Source organism: Alosa alosa, chromosome 4 (assembly GCF_017589495.1).
Source record: "Alosa alosa isolate M-15738 ecotype Scorff River chromosome 4, AALO_Geno_1.1, whole genome shotgun sequence".
In the NCBI taxonomy this organism is placed as follows: domain Eukaryota; kingdom Metazoa; phylum Chordata; class Actinopteri; order Clupeiformes; family Clupeidae; genus Alosa; species Alosa alosa.
This window is the reverse complement of record NC_063192.1, coordinates 32,283,560-32,299,164: the sequence shown is the minus strand read 5'-3', so window position 1 is coordinate 32,299,164 and position 15,605 is coordinate 32,283,560. Positions and strand designations below refer to the sequence as shown.

General features: G+C 42.6%; 3 protein-coding genes across 4 annotated transcripts in view; all 3 read left to right on the top strand.

Moving 5' to 3' along the window:
* Positions 1–1,036: 1,036 nt before the first annotated feature.
* Positions 1,037–3,847, top strand: pym1 (PYM homolog 1, exon junction complex associated factor). Its single transcript, XM_048241863.1, has 3 exons — positions 1,037–1,236; positions 2,101–2,194; positions 2,539–3,847. Exons 1-3 carry the CDS (start codon positions 1,206–1,208, stop codon positions 3,017–3,019), a joined length of 606 nt encoding a protein of 201 aa, XP_048097820.1. The 5' UTR covers positions 1,037–1,205; the 3' UTR covers positions 3,020–3,847.
* A 4,656-nt stretch (positions 3,848–8,503) lies between these two features.
* Positions 8,504–12,121, top strand: mmp19 (matrix metallopeptidase 19). The gene is made up of 9 exons (XM_048241210.1): positions 8,504–8,584; positions 8,862–8,953; positions 9,244–9,374; positions 9,886–10,098; positions 10,580–10,825; positions 10,970–11,065; positions 11,201–11,365; positions 11,517–11,644; positions 11,736–12,121. Exons 1-9 carry the CDS (start codon positions 8,504–8,506, stop codon positions 11,970–11,972), a joined length of 1,389 nt encoding a protein of 462 aa, XP_048097167.1. The 3' UTR covers positions 11,973–12,121.
* A 469-nt stretch (positions 12,122–12,590) lies between these two features.
* Positions 12,591–15,605, top strand: part of LOC125293755 (MICOS complex subunit mic25a-like) — a 67,637-nt gene continuing 64,622 nt past the window's right edge. For both annotated transcript variants that reach the window (XM_048241862.1, XM_048241861.1), the window contains exons 1-3: positions 12,591–12,816; positions 14,993–15,083; positions 15,177–15,300. In XM_048241862.1, coding sequence (XP_048097819.1) covers positions 12,730–12,816; positions 14,993–15,083; positions 15,177–15,300 — 302 coding nt within the window. In that variant the 5' untranslated portion in view covers positions 12,591–12,729. The remainder of the gene's footprint in view (positions 12,817–14,992; positions 15,084–15,176; positions 15,301–15,605) is intronic.

Genomic DNA, 15,605 nt, shown 5'->3' with positions numbered 1-15,605 from the left:
TGCGTAACCAATAAAAACCATTCTGAGACAACTGTGCAGTTTGTTTCAATATTGAGTGTGGTTTTAAATGATTTAATGTGTAGTCCACTTAATAAACTGTCAACTTAATCAGTCAGTGTTGTGATGAAGAAATAGATTAAATAGGCATATATGGAAGGTTTGCAAAGTGATATCATGCTTATTTGAAAGAGTATTTTATATTTTAGTACTCTTAAAATACAAAAAATACAGTATTTTATTATATTTTGTTTAAAAATGCATTTTGATATATTTTTGCCTATCCCTGCAAACAGTTAGAGTAGCCAGGCAGCTACCGTGCTACACTCTGGGGGGATATTTAAATAAGTAGGCCTACAGTAGCACTGTAGCTGCCTAGCTATTCTAGCTGTTGGCTGCAGCAGCTAGGTATCAGGTTTTTTTTCTCATACTGACAACACTCAGTGACTTCGAGAAACAGATATCTAAGTGAAAAATGGCCAGAATTTTCCTTTAAAGAAAAACGTGGCAGGATTAGCTCCCCCTCTGCTGGATAAGTTGTGCATTATGCTATTTCAAACTGTGGAAAAAGGTAACCATAAAGCACATGGAATTGTTTACAAGCTAGCTAAAAAGGTTACCATAAGTTCGGCAGAACAATGTGGATATTACAAGGTAAGAAACACGATTTAAAACAAGTTTCTTGTTTCTCACTTCTCTATTACCGGGATGGTAGTCCCAATGTTGCAAGGTTAGTTTTCCATCCAACCATCCAAATGATTTCTAAACTGGTTTATTAAGTTGAAATAGTTGCTAAGTTCTCCTTTAAGGCATTGGGGGGAGTGGGGGCTATACTGCACAGAGTACCAGCTAGCTACTATACTATTACACTCAACACCAACTCATCTAGGCCTACATCCAAGCTGGTTTTGAGACTGCACAGAACAGATGCACAACTGAAAAAAACAAACAACAACAACTGATTATTGACTTTGTTTGGGTGGGCAAGGCACTACAGTATGCTTGGGTGGGCCACCCTGGCCCCTAGAGCCGACCCTGAAACCAAGACATCTTTCCGTTTTTCATAAACAAATGGACCTGTTAGAAAGCTCTATTTTGAATGCGGGTTATGTAGTATCCGCACGCTACAAAGGGTGGCAGTAATGTTCCAAATATCAGTTAGCCGCCCTTAAAATACAAAAGAAGAAGGGGGAGAACTATTCTTCAAGATGGCGACTCCCTATGTCACAGATGAATCGGGTAAGGCTACTTTAAGCAACGTTGGCCTCCACATCCGATTCTTGTTGCATACAGATCTAGTAGTGCAGAAGAACGTGGTCTCTCAAATGGCATACTTGAAGCAACCCAATTATATCCTAGTCACAATCAGATCCTGAGCGATTGATTAGCGAGCTAGCATAACAAGTTCAGCAGCATGAACAGTTGGTTTGCTAACTGTGGCTACTAAGCGATACTATTCCCCTTTAATATAAATGTTCTTCTCAGTAACGTTAAATATGTTTTCATATGGCTTTTAGATACATTTGAGCCACGCTGCCTGCTTGTATTTTTGTCAACGATAGTTTGACACCCTGTTTGCTTGGTGCATTATCCGGGACCTAGCTTGCATGCTTAAATGTTACTCGATGTGTAGCAAACTTCCATGATCCGTAAAGATGTAGTCTGCTAACCAGCGAACTCTTAACTAAAACCTTGTATAGGTTTAGTCACTGAAACATTTTGATTTGAGTTGTGGAAGGCTGATATGCTTCGAGTTTAATCAGCCTCCCATATAGATAAACTATGACCGTACAACTATGAAAATATCCAGAAATTACCACGTTACCTGTTGGACTACGGGATGGCCCTCTCGTAGCGCAACTTCTTCTGTTAGAAGTTGGACTGAGCCTGAAAGTTTGCTAATAAGTTGATTCGCGGTTATTTTAGGATATTTGGATTGCTGCCTCTGACCACCTATCTGTCTTGTAGGTAGAAGCGTCTAACCCACTGTTTAATTGTCATATCGTGTTCTGTAATGTTTAGCCATTTTCATTCCACACCTCGTATTTTAAACCTGACCGTTTGTAACCCTTCATGTCTGTGCCCTATCCTGTTCTGCCACAGGCAAATACATTGCTGCCACTCAGAGGCCCGATGGGACCTGGCGAAAGCCCCGACGAGTGAAGGACGGTTATGTTCCCCAGGAAGAAGTCCCAGTGTGAGTGTCTGTCAGCTGAGCAAATTAAGCAAATTATTTAGTCACGGTTGAGTAAAAGGTTATTTGGGTCATGGCGGATATGTTGGCTACATACAGATCAGGACACGTATAAGTGTGTCATCATACAGTCCTGGCATAGGACCATTTTGTGCATCCTGAATTTGTTTACAAAATGTATCCCTAATTCTAAGCAGAATTATCAATCTGATTGATTTGCACAGCATCTTCCTCTCTTGTAGGTGACATGTTGTAGAACAGCATAGATAGAACATTCTGACATGTATTGTCATATATAAGTAATGATGAAATAACTCAAATGTTAATATTTTTTTATCCGCCCTCAGGTATGAAAATAAGTATGTGAAGTTCTTTAAGAGTAAGCCAGACCTTCCTCCTGGCATGAGTCCAGAGGATGCAGCTCAGCCCAAGCAGCAACAGGTTGCCAAAGGACAGGGGGACCAGGATTCGGAGACTGGCGGTATGTCCAAGGCAGCCAAACGCAACATGAAGCGCAGGGAAAAACGCAAGCAGCAACAGCAGCAGGAGCAACCAGAGCAGGAGCAACCAGAGCAAGGAGACGAGGTGGGGGAAGTCACTGAGAGCACGGAAAAACTCCAGATTGCCACGGAGACCAGCAGTGCTGAAACTGTGGCCACAGAGAAGGCCAAAAAAATCAAGAACCTAAAGAAGAAGCTGCGGCAGATTGAAGACCTTCAACAGAAAGTAGATTCAGGTGAGATCAAGAGCCTCGGCCAGGAGCAGAAAGAGAAGCTGGGCCGGGCGGAAGCTTTGCGCAAGGAGCTCCAACAGCTGGAGGACTCCTAAGCCTTTGGAGGGGTGCAGTGGGGGTGGGTTTTTTGAGCTGAGGAGACACTGGTGGGACTGGGCGGATATAGTGGAGTATGGACCTCTGACCACGTTCTTTAACTCCACACCTGTGTACAACACAAACTCCTCAACACCCCTCCATCCCACTGGTGGTGGAGTTCTGCCCATCGGCCTGAACATTTGCTCTAGGATATGAGCTGAGCAGGACCTGTCCACTTACTGACTGACCTTTCATGCAGTATGCCACCCCACCCCGTCCCATAGCTACTGAACATTTCCGTTCTCATTTTAAATGGCTGTAGAAATGTTTACCACTTTAGACCTTTTCACAATGTAGAAAAAGTGGCTGTGCTATGGCCTGGACAATGGCAGGTAATACATTTTCTCCCCCAAACAATCTTATTCCATATTGTGCTTTTTTTTTTTAACCTTGGTAGATATGATGCCACATACGCTGTAGTTGAGGTTTCGTACATTTATATACTCTGATGTGTAGGGAAGAAAATATACATCAAAATGGATCTACGACAGGATCCTTATTTGAAAGAAGCCACAGACATGTCCTCCTCCATGTCATTATCCATCAGCTGTTGTAATATCTGTATTGTTTGATAAATAAGTGAATGAGTTAAAGCATCGCAATAGAGTTTTAGACATTTAATGATGAGCATTATTAGTCAACAGGTCCTAGTTTTGTGATGTCTGAATGAACTTATCTTTGAAACTCCGTTCATAAGGCACTTGTATTGTGTGGGAAGTCCAGTATTACTGCCATCAGTGATGACCACAAATGTTAACAATTTGAAAATAAATGAAACTACTTAATTGGTTCTAGATGAAGTTTTCTGCAAAGAAACCTTTTCATCACTTTGGTATAACCATATCATTTGTAGAAACAAATGATTGATTGAGGGGGCAGCCGTGGCCTACTGGTTAGCACTTCGGACCTGTAACCGGAGGGTTGCCGGTTCAAACCCCGACCAGTAGTGCCCTTGAGCAAGGCACCTAACCCCTCACTGCTCCCCGAGCGCCGCTGTTGATGCAGGCAGCTCACTGTGCCGGGATTAGTGTGTGCTTCACCTCACTGTGTGTTCACTGTGTGCTGTTTGTGTTTCACTAATTCACCGATTGGGTTAAATGCAGAGACCAAATTTCCCTCACGGGATCAAAAAAGTATTTATACTTATACTTGTGTAGGAACAAAAGCAATGTTGACATCAGGCACAGCGAAGGCTGGAAGATTGCAATGTTTATTATTAGCAACACTCTAAAATAAATGGGGGGATATGACACCCAGATACTGAATAAACAAAACGAGCACCACCAACAGATTAATGTTGCCTGAGTAACAACACATTGTAAATGTGGTATTTACAAGAGATATCGGTACATTTGTTGTTGGGCTTTTATACTCTGGAAGCAGTGCAGAAAACATGCTAGGCAATAATTACAACCACATGAGACCACTGAAGGAGTCGTACAGTTTTATCAGCAGCTGCTCAGACACCAATGCTATTTTGCCAGCATGTGATACAGGAGCGCGTTCATATGTAAAGTGGCTTGCAAACTGCTGTGAGAACATTACAACAGATATGGGTTAAATCACAATATCAATCAATATTTTATGAAGCTACAGGAAAAGAAAGTTGAGCTGTGGCTGAAGTGGCATTGTTATCACGTTCAGGTTCCTGCAGAGACCTGGGTTTGATTCTAACCTGCAGTTGTTTCCTAATTTCATCCCATCTTTCTCTCCTTGTTTCCAGTCATTCCTAGCTGTCCAGTCTACAAGGACAACCCCCACCCCCTCCAAAAAATACAACAATAAATACATGTAAACAAAAAAGACCAGATGTACCCCCTTTGTCTTCTGGTGAATTCTTCTTGGCTGATGTAGGATTTGACAGCAGTGCCATTTTCTCACAGCTTCCCTGAACCATTTGCTCTGTTGCTGTGCTGGGGTTATGCTTGGCCATGTGATCTTCCCATTGCTCTTCTTGGGTCTTTGTTTTCTTGGGAGGATTCTTCCTGGACTCCATTTCTGTCACACGTCCCCTTCCCTTTCCACCCAATCACATTGCTGCTGCTATCACTGCTGCCCATGTGACCTGTGCACTTAAATTCTGTTCCTTTTCTGTTGTGCATTTAGCTCCACTTACCATTTTAGTTTTCTCTGTCCCCAACTTATGCAGCTGTGGTTTCTCAACCATTACCTGGCCTTAGCCCCCATCTCCTTATACACCAGGATGCCCAGAGAGCTATTTGGACCTGGATGTGGATGCATGTGGTTGCTGGCTTCAGTGGCCTGCTGACCTAGCCTGACAAGCCAGACCCACATCAACATGTAGGGTCTGGGAACTCACCATTGGCAGTGCTCAATCCGAGGGGCGGGATAAACAGTTGTCTTTCAAATTCCCTCTGCACGCAATAGGATAGCACTACAACTCATGAGTCCCATGCATTTTCCCACCAGCGGAGCTAGTTGATCAAACTTTTGCCAATTTAAAAAAAAAAGCTTAACTCGAGTCACGATTCAAAGGCCGACAGTAGCAGCATCCATCTTCTTTGTTTTCAAGTAGCAAGGAATTCACACGGAATTAGTCACAACTCTGTTGTCATTATGTTAAGCCCGTCCACCGACTCTATTCACAATGTGATTGGCCTGACTGAAGTTTGTTTTTTACAGCTCGCAAGCCAACGGAGAGTTGCTAGACTACCCTGGGTGCAAATTACATTTGCTGCCGCTAGGGTGCGTCTAGATTTCTAGGCTACTGCTGACCCTCCATGCTAGCCGTGTCTCGAATGGCCACAGAGTGGGGAAAGGTAAAGAAGAGACCAACACACTGCAGCGCAGGCCATTGCTGGTTATCCTTGCAGCCTCCTGTCTCCTGCTACTGGGTCTCTCTTTTCATAGCCTCCCTCCCAGCTTCACAGCCTCCCTCTGAGAGAGCGATGGGCTTGAAGCCTTTGGTGGTGGAAAGACCATAGTGTCCCAGTAGGAGCTTGCAGGAGGTCCTTATCCACCAGGATATTTAAAGACCTCATTCGATCTGGACGCTGCACTTTGATTTGGCCAAAGTGAGTCCCATGGGCCTCCATATATTCCTTTGATGTTGTTAACTGTGGCTCAACATGCCATGTAATGGAAAGATGTAAGCGGTCAGCACACTGCAGTCCAGGCCCTTGGTGGTGATTCTAGCAGCCTCCTTTCCTGCCTCTGGGTACCTTGCTTCTTAGCCTCCTCCTCTGCCCTGAGTGAGGAGGGAGACATGGGGTCTGTTTGAAACGGAAGACAGCTGCCTACTGCCTCCCTTCGAACACCCCCATGGGCTTGGAGACTTCTTGATAGTGATGGGCAAATGAAGCTTTGGTGAACCACTGAACCACAGCAGTGTGAACCTAGCGACACTAGCTGAAAAGCAAAAAGATGGCCGCCACACATACATTTTTCAACATAAAAGTCCTTAGCAAACCAATATTTTTGGTTACATATACTGGTTTGGGTAAGGACTTTTATGTTGAAAAATCTACATGTGGCAGCCATATTGGATTTTTTCATTAGTGTTGCTAGCTTCACACTGCTGTGGTTTAGTGGTTCACCAAAGCTTCATTTGCCCATCACTACTTCTTGACAGTGAAGTTGGTGGCCACTGGCCAGCAGGAACCATGGCTGACTGGTCACATAAGAAAGGGGTTGCAAGTTAAAGAAGTAGAACAAGGACATTTGACAAATTATCTCAAGATGTTAGTGATCACACACCTCTCAAGTCAGAAAAAAAACTTTAAGTTTATAATACTCTTAGTGACATATAGTGGACACCATGACTCCCACTGCCTGTGGCCACGAGCAACCTACCAGAACTTCATTCACTCAGCCTCACTCCTACACAGCCCACATTTTGCCATTTATGAACACCGATGTGAACACATCCGCTGCCCACCAAAGCAGTTAAACGGAAATTAAAACAGAAAGCTGTAAAAATGAAACAGAATTAATGTGTCTGTGTAAGCTCAAACCGCTGTGAATCTTGATAACCTTGCTTTTTAAAACAGCCCATCAGAATATACTGTACATTTGGCAAACTAAAGATGCCCTGGTGAGGTCATGTGGGTTCTGGGGTTGAGAAACCACATGAGCCATGTTTTAATTCACAGCAAAAGTAAACCCCCCTCTTCTGTTGAACGGACATTCCACAGATAATTGGCAAACCAAACTGTAAAACTGATCTGTGAGTCCCCTGCTGATACCTTTCATTTTTAATGTGAAAACATCGAGATCAACACTCAAACTTGATATTCTGCCATCTGCATACACTTGCTGTTTTTTACTGAACAAGTTTGATGAGTATTGAACGAAATATTGAGAAGTTCTGGCATGTACATCCATGACACTGTGGTTTTTAGTTAGTCTCCAGCTGTAAGCTGTAAGTGCGGTATCATTGTTTTGTTTATGTGGCAAAATGTTGGAATGTTACTTGGTTAGAAGTAGGCCTGCTCTGGGCCAGAATTATAATGTCAAGAAATGCCAAAGAGTTCAAGGAAATAATTCAGCTGAAGGTATTAACTTGATCATATAAAAGAAAACAGGGACAAAAAGAGATGACTGATTCAGTAATGGCTATGTGTAAAAAATGAGAACATATTTGTAGAATTTTACACTGGAAAGCCATGATTCATAAGTGACAAGCTGGCTTGATATTGAGTCCTTTACTGCCATAATTACGGTACCACTACTTACTAGCACATAATTGCTTCCGTTTACACAATGTGGTATACAAATATAATTGTCCTTTAAAGGGGTTAAAGGTATATAGCTCTTACATGTCATGAATGCTCACCAATAGGGTTTTCCTGACCAGGGTAATGTCCTGAGATTCTTCATTTTCATGAACACATTTTAAGAGACGGAGAGCCGGGGCAAAGTTGTCTGGGGCTTACAGTATAAAAGAATGATGTTGATCTGGAGGTGGGTAGAAGTTGACCATGTGCTATGGGATGCTTTGTATATAATTCTGCAAGGTGTTGTAGCGGTTTGGATTTATAAAGCCTGTTACTGATACAAACAGCTCACATTTACAGATGCATTTCCATTCCGTCATGGTCGTAACAGTGGACCAGGACACTGTGAGTGGGCTTTCACAGATGGGCTGTTAAACCTCCCAGCCTCCCATCACTCCTCTCTCATGGGTACTGCTGTGGTTGAGGTCGGAGCCCACTCCTTGGTGGCATCAGCCGATATAAAAGCAACCCAGGGCCAGAGAGGAAAACAAGGCGTCTGGAATTCACTCACTCAGGAGAGACACAAAGGCAGTTTTATATTTGGAATAACCCAGACACACCACAGACTAGTCTTGTCAGGAGCAACAATACGCTGGTTATGAAATAACTGTATGTCTCCAAAACGTGCAGTTGAGCAGTGAGGAGCTTAGGTGACGACCATTAGGACGTAGTTTGTGTCCGGAGCTTTTTATCTTCACAAAAAGAATGGAGTCGCCACTGATGGTGCTGATGCTGACGATGACCCTGACCTCAGCTGTGGAGCTCGGTGTCCTGAGAGAAGCCATGGTGAGTGAGCTGCTCAAAATCCTTTCCATGCACTCTCACGCTACAGCTGGTTACTATGGTTACACCCTGTGCTAACACACAGAGCTTTTGTGTACCTGTGCTAACACACAGAGCTCTTGTGTACCTGTACGAAAAACATGTGACTTCTAACACATGTATTTGTCTTAATAATTTGTAGGATACTATACAGCCTATAATTATTTTGTCTTATTTGGCACTTCTCAAAATTCTAATTCTCTTTCTCTGTCTCTCATTCTTTATTTGTTTCTTTCTCTAGGCTTATCTAAAGCAATATGGATATCTCCACACAACACTTTTGAACTCCGAATCAACCAGGCAGCAGCCGGAGGAGCTGAGTGAATCTTTGAGGTGACTTACACTGACATTTTGTAAAAAGGAAAAAGTGTGTGCACATCCAAAACTTGTCAGGCGTCAGACAAACAATTCTTTAAAAAGAAAGTAAAGTCTGCACACTGTGGCTCCACAAAATATTTATTTTATATCCTCTTTAAAAGGGCAGTGTTTCGATCCCCAGGATCTTCTACAGGCAACTGACACATGCAAAACCAACGATTAACTCATTCCTTGACAATCCTGAAAATGGCAAGCATACATATCACTGACTGTGGATATTGAGATTTCAAATCTTGGTCTAATAGGACTTTTCAAAGGGTCACTGAGCTGGCAATCACAGGCAGATTGGATCAGGCTACTCTGGCAATGATGCGGCAGCCCCGCTGTGGTGTACAGGACGCTTTCAACAACAGGACCCTTAAATATCGCCTTTTGGGTAAGAAAACCTGTGCAGCTGCTCCCAGCATTGGCAAGAGTTGGAAATAAATACATGGAAATAAAGTGCAGTTTTTAAAGAAAACTATAGAATTCAGTTTTGTTTCTCACTGATGAGTGTCTACTACATTGTATTACAATGACAACCATATTGCACTACTAAGCCTTCTTGAATGTAAACTTAATGTTACAGAACCACTTTACAGTGCTCTGGAAATAATCATTAGGAAATCATGACACATTTAACACAGGTTTCAAAGAACTTAAGTCAACAGTATGTTGAATGTGTCTGATTGAACGTATGAATATGAAATAACAACCAATTGGGCCATTTTTCACTCAGTTTCCCTCAACGCAGCCTAAACTCAATCTTTGCAATGCACTTGCATTTCCCTGCATTCATTATCTATGTGATTATGGTAATAATTATAAATCAATGAAAATACTGTATAATTACATTATAAGTAATTATGGTGATAATTCTTCATTTTAAACCACACATAATTCAATAGGCCACTGGAAGAAGAAGAGGCTTACCTATCGAATCTACAACTACGCACCCAACATGAGCGGAGCCAAAACCCGTGCTGCCATGCAGAGGGCCTTCCGCTACTGGAGCGATGTCTCACCGCTGACGTTTCAGGAAGTGACACAAGGACCGGCAGACATTAAAATCTCCTTCCACAAGAGGGTCAGCACATGCCCAGTACCCTTTGATGGACCAGGTGAGAAACAAAGACTCCTGTAAGCGGAGCTGTGTCCTCTTGAGTCTGACTTCTCCATGACGTCTACATTGAACTTTTTTCGACATGTAATTAAATGCCTAGATTTGTGTGTGTGATGTGTTTTTTTTATGGTGAATTTAAGTATTATGCTGCTGGCATGTCCATATACCGTATATTACATTGATGGTGGTTAAGTGTGAATGGTGTGAGTATCTATTCAATTTCAATTTCAATTTAATTGTAAGAGACAGTGTGCAAATAAAACATAAATGTAACCATTTGATGCATTGCACCAGAGTTAGCCTTGGGCTAATTTACATCTCCCGGCCCTCTCCCGGCCCTCTCTCGGCCCTCTCCCGGCCCTCTTGGGCTAATTTACATCTGTGGTCCCACAGGAAGCACAAACACAAATACAACATTTTAAAAAACATCGCTCAATAAGTAAAAAATTAGGGGTTTGTGTTTGTCATGTGTCATGTAGGAGGTGTCCTGGCACATGCCGATGCTCCAGAGTCAGGGCTGGTACACTTTGACGTGTCAGAGCACTGGACTGAGGGGACATCGCGTGGTGCTAACCTCCGCATTGTGGCAGCTCATGAGATAGGCCATGCCCTTGGGCTCGGTCATTCTCAGCACCTCAGAGCTCTCATGGCACCTGTGTACACTGGCTACAAGGAGGACTTTAAGCTGCACCCTGATGACGTTCTTGGCATCCAAGTTCTATATGGTCAGTTAACTTCCTTAAGATGAGCCGTGTTATTTGATATCCAGTACTCATAATAATATCATAATAATAATGTAATAATATGTAATGTAATGTAATAGTAATGATAGAGGTATGTGAAGGTTAACCAACTGCCCCACATCTCAGGTAAACCCAACTCGAATCCAAGAGAGCCTTCCCCATCTAAGCCAGCCTCCAGCTCTCCCAACCCCTGCAAGGCTGCTCTAGATGCCATCATGCTAGGTTTGCTGTTTCTCTCCTGTCCACTATTAAGCCACAAACGTCTTTACTGTGTCTCTGCATGAGGCAGTCATTTCAGTTAATGTAAGTTTTATTCAGCTTGTCTGACAGTCTGACTTTCTCTGGTTCTTGGAACAGGGCCTTATGGTAAAACATATGCGTTCAGTGGACAGCATGTGTGGACAGTTACTGACACTGGTTACACTGCACCCATTCGCATCAGTTCTCTGTGGAAAGACCTACCTGGAGATCTCTCTGCAGCCGTTCATTCTTCCAGGACCAACAAATCTTACTTCCTAAAAGGTAATCTACCTTGATGTGGCAATATTTCTGGTAGCCTCTGTAACCCTGCTTTAAATCTACTGAGAACCACTGAGCATTTTCATTTGGTATGTAGCCTACATTAGTTCATATCAGCAGCCTGTAACAGAATGCAACCCTTTCTGTTACCCAGGAGGAAAAGTCTGGAGGTACACAGGGTTCCGGCTTGACAGAGGGTTTCCTAGACAACTGACTGGCATTCCCTCTGATGTTGATTGTGCTTTCTACCTCAACATAAATAAGAGACTGGTGTTTATTAAGGTGATTATGTTCTTTTTCTATAACATTTGATAGTTTCCCATTGATGAAAAGGTGTGGAATGAGTAGCCATACATATATTTCTGCTTTACAGGGATCAGAGTACTGGCAGTGGGATGAGTTTGGGTCTGTTGACCTCAAGTCGTACCCCAAGGCTCTGTCACATCTTGTCAAAGGCCTTCCTTCCCATCCCGATGCTGGCCTCACCTGGACTAATGGTCACATGTACGTGTTCAAGGAGGATAAGTACTGGCGTGTGAACCCTCGGCTCACCATAGACAAGGGCTATCCTCTGAGCAAAAAAGAGCGCTGGATGAGGTGTTCCAACTAAGTGTCAAGAAGCCAAGGGATTTCAGAAGTACACAAACTTACAAACAAAACACAGAGAAATGGCCAATGTTTGTTGCTCTTTCCTCTTCCAGACAGTGCTGTCCATCAAAAAAAAAAAAGATTTGTAGACATCAACAATAAACTATTGCATACGCTGCTCTGGTTTGTAACCATTTACATAAGCTGTTGTCTTTAAATAATTTTGGTCATACACCACTGACAGTAAGGAAAAACATGTAAAGGCTTATTAAACAGAAATAAGATAAAAAAAAGACTGAAAATAAGATTAGTGCTACATTGTATAGGCCCTACACACAAAAAAAAACCGATTGAGATAATGTAAAATTATGACTTTGCTGCTCAAGGAGCTGAATTCAGGGAAACAACCTCATGTTTGTTATTGTAATGTATTTTTTATATTTTTGTTATTGTTAACTTGTTGTTATGTGAACATTTTCACCTGTAGGCTAGCCTAGGTTCAGTGAAAGGGGGACTTAAAATGCAACACTACAATTCCCATGATTCTCTATTGTAGCCTCCTACACAACCCTACAATATCCATTTTCATTGGATCTTGACAATCAGATTCACCAATGCTGTAACAGGATATTAGCCTGAATCTGACAAGCCGTGTCGAGACCAAGCTGTCAACGCAGAAGCTGTGTGTTATCACTAGTAAATCAAACAATACTACACTTCAGTGTCTCCCTTAAACATATCCTGCACAGAGGCGTCATTTCTGTCTGTTAACATAGTGGATGATGGGATCTGCAGAGAGTACAACACGGAAAGTGTCTTTCGGCCTGGATGATGGGGACACGGTCCGAATTTTGCGAGGAGTGAAGGTAACGTTTTGGATCTGAAGCTAACATTAGGCATCACGTTAACATTAGCTGTCTATGGTACAGAGTTTTTAGAAGTAATGTGAACGATAACCGAAATATTATTTTGTGTTCAGTGGGTTAAAGATATTCTTACCAGTGTAGACGCAGGGGTTGACCTAAAATGAACTGGGCGAGGTTTAACGTAACCAGCAGCCACGCCAACATCATTCATCACTCATGGAAATCATGAGGAATAGGCTATCTACGCTACTGTGGTTAGCTAGTTAGCTGTTTTGGTTGGTGGTGGTCCTCAGTGCGTCTTTTCGCTATGCGTTCTGGGTATTTGGACATTAGATTGTTGTCTATTTTGAGGGTTGAATTGGTTATCACAAATTAGCTAACTGACAAAGTGTTTAGTTTTACGTAAAATATATTTGACATAACAAAACGTTCATTTGAATATTGACACAGGCCTGCTTCCAAGTCGAATACGGACCTAAAGTTGCCGACTGGCAAGTCTTGCAAATAACCTGCAATTAGGGAGGGAGAAACTGACTTTATTATGGGGGTCTAAGCAGTAAGCAGAGACTGTAGGCTTATAGCATAAACACTTTTCTAACGATAGCCGCCAGTTTGGGAAAAATAGTCTGGTCTCTGGTTCTGGCGAACATCACGTATTCTTATTAAAAATCAGTTAAGAGGACATCAAGGAAATTTGCGCTGTCATCAGTGGATAGGACAAGCGATAATGACCTTGAACACATTCTTGCAAATGAGATTCTTTGAGTCGTCTTGCTCTCGGAAGCCCGCCAAGTTAGATTAGGCATACCGTAGGCCTAGTTTTAAAGACTAGAAAGGCAACCACATGTATTTTGGACTATAACGACTCAATACATTCTGTTAAACTAGAGTATGTTACCACGTACACCATCCTCAAATGACAGTCACGTTTATCCTCATAATCTCCTTGTCCGCTGGCCTTATGCCGATTGTCTGAGGTCGAACGTGTCATTAGGCCTACAGGAGATCTGTAGTGTAGTTGTGTACACTACTAAATCTTAGTACATTAATTTTAAACATTAGTTATAAGTAGTTTCTGAAATCCTGGTGAGGCACCACTTAATGCAAAGTAGGAAACCTATCCTATCTGCATATCTTTCCCCCATATTTTTTTTATTTTTTTATTCTAGGACTTGGACTTTGGAATTAAAACACATTGAAATGTATATCACTCATTATTGTCAAAGAACACTTTTAGATTAAGTAGCCTAATCCAATACTGACCTCTACAGGTCCAATAGTATATATAAAAGTATAAGTATATATACTTTTTTTGATCCCGTGAGGGAAATTTGGTCTCTGCATTTATCCCAATCCGTGAATTAGTGAAACACACACAGCACACAGTGTACACACAGTGAGGTGAAGCACACACTAATCCCGGCGCAGTGAGCTGCCTGCATCAACAGCGGCACTCGGGGAGCCTTTGAAGGTTTTCGAATATCTTACTAGCAACTAGATTTTACTAGCTTACTAGATGCCTTGATGATGTTAGGTGCCTTGCTCAAGGGCACTTCAGCCGTGCCTACTGGTCGGGGTTCGAACCGGCAACTCTCCAGTTACAGGTCCGAAGTGCTAACCAGTAGGCCACGGCTGCCCCAAATGCTCAATAGCACCAGGTATGTTTAGAAATGAATCATGTTGTTTGTCTATTTTAAAGCTGCAGTTGGCAAGTCTGACAGATTGAGGGGACTTAGCCAAAATGTTGAATGTTTACAACACTCATGCCCCTCCCCCACTACCACTGAGCACCCTCTCATCGAGCTCGTCAGTGCGGACCAGACTGCACCAGACTGTGATTGACAGTCAGAAATCACACAGTCCTGCTCTGATTGGATCAGAAGAACCGGGAGCTGTGGATTTTTGCAAAACGAATAAAAGGCTCTAGGTGGAGGTAGAAGTGCGGGTTTTTTTTCTAAAAATGCTGTTCTCAAAAAAGTCTCAAAAAAGTCTTGCCAACTGCAGCTTTAAATTGTCATAGATTATCTTAATTCTTTCATTCTTGTCATGATGTATGGTCCAGTTTCCAATGTCTGAGGGTTAAACAAGTGAACATTATCTCACAAAATGTGTCATGTTTGAGACCTGTGTAGCTGAGGTAGCATGAATGTGTTCTTTTTCCTCTCTCTTTTTTAAGCTCTCAGAGGATGTTCTCCAAAGAATGAGGGGTGCTAATGAATTTTCCAAATCTCAGACCAAAACCACTCTTGGCAACAAAGAGAACACAGGTGAGACACTGTAACTATTACAGTCTTGATAAGTAGAGCCTTTCTCTGATGCCATTTGCACAAAAGTATAACTCTGCTCATTTTCCACGGCAGAGCCACATCTTCAGTCATCCTCTCAACAACAGTCACAGTCACAGCCACAACCTCAACCACAGCCCCAGCCCCAGGCAACCAGTGGGTCCACAGCAGCAGACGTGAGCGAGGAGCTGAAGAGAAGGTACTGTGGGCTGGAGGGGGGCTGAGAGTGGGCCGGCAGCTCAGGTGGTGTCTGCGGTCTGGGCTTTTCCAGTGACACAAATGTTCGGACCATAATAATAATAATAAAATTGACAAATGGAGTGCAGATGCACGGCCATGGCCTTTGAATCTTCGTTGGCTTTTCACTGACTGGATGTACCAGTACATTACATGTAGAAATAACTCATTTTGTTTGTCATCTTCAAAATAATTTTGATGGCAGGTTAAATAGTTTTTTTTTTTATGCAGATTAAACATTGGCCATGCGGTGGTCCTCAGTGAAGG